The sequence below is a fragment of the Rutidosis leptorrhynchoides genome, chromosome 1 (genome assembly GCF_046630445.1).
Source record: "Rutidosis leptorrhynchoides isolate AG116_Rl617_1_P2 chromosome 1, CSIRO_AGI_Rlap_v1, whole genome shotgun sequence".
In the NCBI taxonomy this organism is placed as follows: Eukaryota; Viridiplantae; Streptophyta; class Magnoliopsida; order Asterales; family Asteraceae; genus Rutidosis; species Rutidosis leptorrhynchoides.
Window position 1 is genome coordinate 524560166 of NC_092333.1, and position 4162 is coordinate 524564327.

The window sequence follows — 4162 nt, forward strand, 5'->3', positions numbered from 1 at the left end:
GGTCATGTTACTATTTCTCGTATTATTTATATAGCTCTTTTGACATTTTAATTTTTTAATTTAATTATTGTAATTATAATTATTATTGGAGTTGGAGTACTTATTATATTTTATGGGATTTTTCTATTGTTAGCCCTTAGGGCTATACTTAAGAAAAAATTTCAAGCTTTGATGATTGTACATTATAAGTAGTGGGGTGGTTATTTGAGGTGGTTTTGAGTTATGTACAAAAAAATTATGCATGTCCAAATGTCTTAAGCATAGCCCTAAGGGCTATGTTTGTGGAGTCCATTGTTAGAATGTTAAGGTTTGCATGTCGTAAACAGACGTGATAAGTAGTGATCGAGTTACGTCATGGATTTATCACCACCCCCTTGATTTCCTCTCTTCCAATCCCTTTTTTAAATTCCCCCAAAAAACAAACAAACAAAAACAAACCCAATTTCAATCCTTTTCAACACAACTTTTTACATATATCCTGCAAAAACTTTAACATTCTTGGTTTTACAACAGATGTGTAAATATGGAGGTCCGAAGAACCATGACCATGAATTGGGATGGATTAGGAGATCTCGATGACGACGATGACCTGTTTTTCGACGCTCAACGACCATCCTCTGTTGGCTTAGAAGATCTCGGTTCCTCGTCGTCTGATGAAGAATTCGACGATAGTCGAATGTCCTTTTCTTCTTCCGCAGATTATTCTACATTCTCAGCGAATGAATATGACATGTGGATGGCTGCACCTGAGTCGATCACCGATCGACGAAGGCGGCTTTTACAAGATATGGGATTGGGGAGTAATAAAGATTTGTCGTCTACCAATGGAACTACGCAAATGTTGTCTGGTTTTAAACCAGACATTTCTCCACAGGCTAACGTTTGTAAGCCGGTGGAGAAACAGTTGTCACCTGTTTCCACGAAACAGGATGCAGAACTGTACAACCAACCATGCGAACCTGGAACTGGTTCTCCAGGTTCGCATGGATTATTGGTGCGTTCAAGATCAGAGGGAGGTATATATACATCCTCCCTCGATACAAAACAAAGGAAAGAAGAAATGACTGGTTTGATATCGAAGCAACGTCTTATCCGAACGTTGTCGGGATTCTCTATCTGGTTAGCCGGTTTATCGTCTCCTAGAAAAGACCAACAAAGGAGGATTTTTGTAGCGAATGATGACACTACGCAAATGGGTCAAAAGGAATCGATCCTTTTGATCAAGAATTTGGATAATGGGAAGGAATTTATGGTTAAAGAGTGTCATAAAGAAGGGAATTGGAACAAGTTGAGTGATGTTCAAACAGGGAAGCAAATAACAATGGAGGAATTCGAGAAAACCGTAGGGCATTCACCGAAAGTGAAAGAGTTAATGAAGAAAGCGGTTGACGACACCAAACAACCTTCGGGTGGTGATCTGAAATTGACACCGGGTAACTCCTCTTTTAAAAAGAGCTTTAAGAAAAGCAAGAAAAAAGGGGCTGCATTGTTTAAGAACATAAAATTAGGATCAATGGGAGCATCAAAGACGGATAAAGAACAACGTTCTACGATTACAAGTTCTCCATCAGTCAATAGTAATAATTCACCATCAACAAACGATCAAAAATCATCTTCGCAATGGGTAAAAGCTCGAGTTCATGGAAAACCATACAAAGAATTCACAGCATTGCATCGTAGTCAAGAGATTCAGGGTCACGACGGGTCGATTTGGGCGATGAAGTTTACATACGACGGTCGTTATTTGGCTACCGCAGGTGAAGATAAAGTGGTTAATATATGGGAAGTGCAAGAATTCGATGTAATGGCAATGATGAGTGGAGATGACCCGAGTTCAGTTACTGGGACACCGGTTCACCCAATGGCTATGATGGCTAGTCCTGATGGTCGACCACCGTTGCCTGATTCTACCCCCGAAAAGAAGAAAAAAGGGAAGAAAAAGAATAAAATTCCAGATTATGTTCATGTCCCAGAAACTGTTTTTGGGTTGTCTGAAACACCATTTTGTACCTTGGATGGTCATACTGATGATGTCCTGGACTTATCTTGGTCAAGATCCCGGGTTAGTTATATTCATCGAAACTTTCAATTTTAGTCCTTCGAGTTTACATTTTTATGTTAATACCACCAAAGGGCTTCTGGCCTAGCGGTATCAAGGAAACTCATTTACTTTGTGGTTTTAAGTTCGAGTCCGGTCGTGGACAAAAAAGGGTGTGTGTGTGTGTGTGTTTGCTGTTCCAAAGATAAAATAATAATAAAATATAGTACCAACAACTACATATAGATTTGGAGAATTTTAAACAGCATTTTTTTGGCAGCTCTTGCTTTCATCTTCAATGGACAAAACAGTAAGACTATGGAATATTGAAACTAAGACTTGTTTGAAGCTATTTGCTCATAGCGACTACGGTATGCGCATATACAACGATTTGAGCACATTCTTTCAAAATGACAGAAGACTGTTTTTTTACCATGTAATGTGATGTTAATGTTATTGGCAGTGACTTGTATCCAGTTCAATCCAGCAGATGACAATTACTTTATAAGTGGTTCACTAGATTCTAAGGTTAGAATCTGGAACATACCAGATCCACATGTTGTGGACTGGCTCGATCTTCACGAAATGGTAACTGCTGTTGGCTATTCTAACGACGGACAGGTACATTTCCTCCATTCTTGTGTTTATAATATCTTGATCTAAAATGAATGACTTAGGAGCATTAATTTTGGTTTGTTCAAATGAAGGTTTCGGTTGTTGGTTCACATAAGGGAATCTGTCGGTTTTACAACACTGCTGGTACGAAATTTTGTCTTTTTGATTTGTCTAGCAACTTATGATGGTTTCTAAATTTGGTTAAATTTTATAGATTGCAAGCTTGAGTTTAAGGAACAAGTTGAATTGAAAAGTAAGAAAAAGCCACAACCTAAAAAAATAACCGGTTTTCAGGTATACATAAGTCCTTTTTAAGTAGTACATGACTAATTCATTACATTATTAACCTAATAAATCATATTGATTTACAGTATTCTGCAAGCAATCCATCTGAAGTACTCGTGACATCAGCGGATTCGCGGGTTAGGATCTTAGATGGAACAAAAGTCATCCAAAAATTCAAAGGTATTGCCTTTAATTCATTCTTTGACTTTCAGGTCAAACAGGATCAATCAATCTCAACATCAAATTTGACATAAAACATCTTTACTAAAAAGAAAATTTCTTATAATAACTAATTTAATGACTCTATTGACTAAATTTTACATTTCTGGAAGAAAGTCTTGTACATATTGAATTTAAAAAAAAAAAAAAAAAAAAAAAAAAAAATTACTTTGACCACAAAAGTCAACGTGTAGTGTGTACTACTCTTACAATTTTTTTTTTTTTTAAAAAAAAAAAAGGCAAACACACACATCCATACACGAATTTAAACATGAATATATACATGCCCACCACGGGACTCGAACCCCCAACCTATAGGTTGAAGGGGTCACCTCGATACCGCTAGGCCAATGGCCCTTTGGTACTACTGACTTACAATTTCCAACAGGTTACAAGAACAACAACAGCCAATTTTCGGCTGATTATAGTTCTGATGGAAAATACATAATCAGCGCGAGTGAAGATTCGCACGTATACATATGGAGGCACGAAGAATCGAAAGGGAAACACAAACGTCCAATCGCTAAATCCTACGAACACTTCCCTTGTAAAGACGTATCAGTAACCGCACCATGGCCAGGGAGCAGCAAACTCGAACGACCAATCGTCACAATTCATTCCAAAAAACACGTAAAAAAGTCAACCACCACATTACCATCGCCTGTACGTGATGATTCAAACAAGCCATCCTCGTCACCGTTGCCACCTCTTCCTAAAAAAGGCGATCCTTCAATGGAGAATGTTGAAGATGTAGAGCACCATGGTGACTCGAGCGTTGGTCCATGTGAGTCGTTTAGCTCGGCTAACAGTTCATCTGGTAGGTTCGATGAAATGACATCACCTTCACCGTCACCGAACATTAAGTCTCCTTCGTGGGGTGGTGGTCATGGTCACAAGACTATTCAGGCAACGGCGTGGGGGTTTGTGATCGTGACTGCGGGGTTAGGCGGCGAGATTAAGGTTTTTCAAAATGTTGGTCTGCCGTTTAAGGTTGGCCGTTTGTGA

General features: G+C 38.6%; 1 protein-coding gene across 1 annotated transcript; it reads left to right on the forward strand.

Moving 5' to 3' along the window:
• The first annotated feature begins 523 nt into the window (after positions 1–523).
• LOC139841934 (uncharacterized) lies at positions 524–4162 on the forward strand. Its single transcript, XM_071832123.1, has 7 exons — positions 524–2062; positions 2319–2409; positions 2502–2659; positions 2746–2797; positions 2868–2947; positions 3025–3118; positions 3546–4162. The coding sequence occupies exons 1-7, from the start codon at positions 524–526 to the stop codon at positions 4160–4162; spliced, it is 2631 nt and encodes an 876-aa protein (XP_071688224.1).

Excerpts from the sequence above, each read along its gene's own strand:
- LOC139841934 (XM_071832123.1), top strand. The coding sequence starts at position 524 with ATGGAGGTCCGAAGAACCATGACCATGAATTGGGATGGATTAGGAGAT. Across the intron at positions 2,948-3,024 it reads AAAAAATAACCGGTTTTCAG|TATTCTGCAAGCAATCCATC; the intron begins GTATACATAAGT and ends ATTGATTTACAG. Across the intron at positions 3,119-3,545 it reads AGTCATCCAAAAATTCAAAG|GTTACAAGAACAACAACAGC; the intron begins GTATTGCCTTTA and ends AATTTCCAACAG.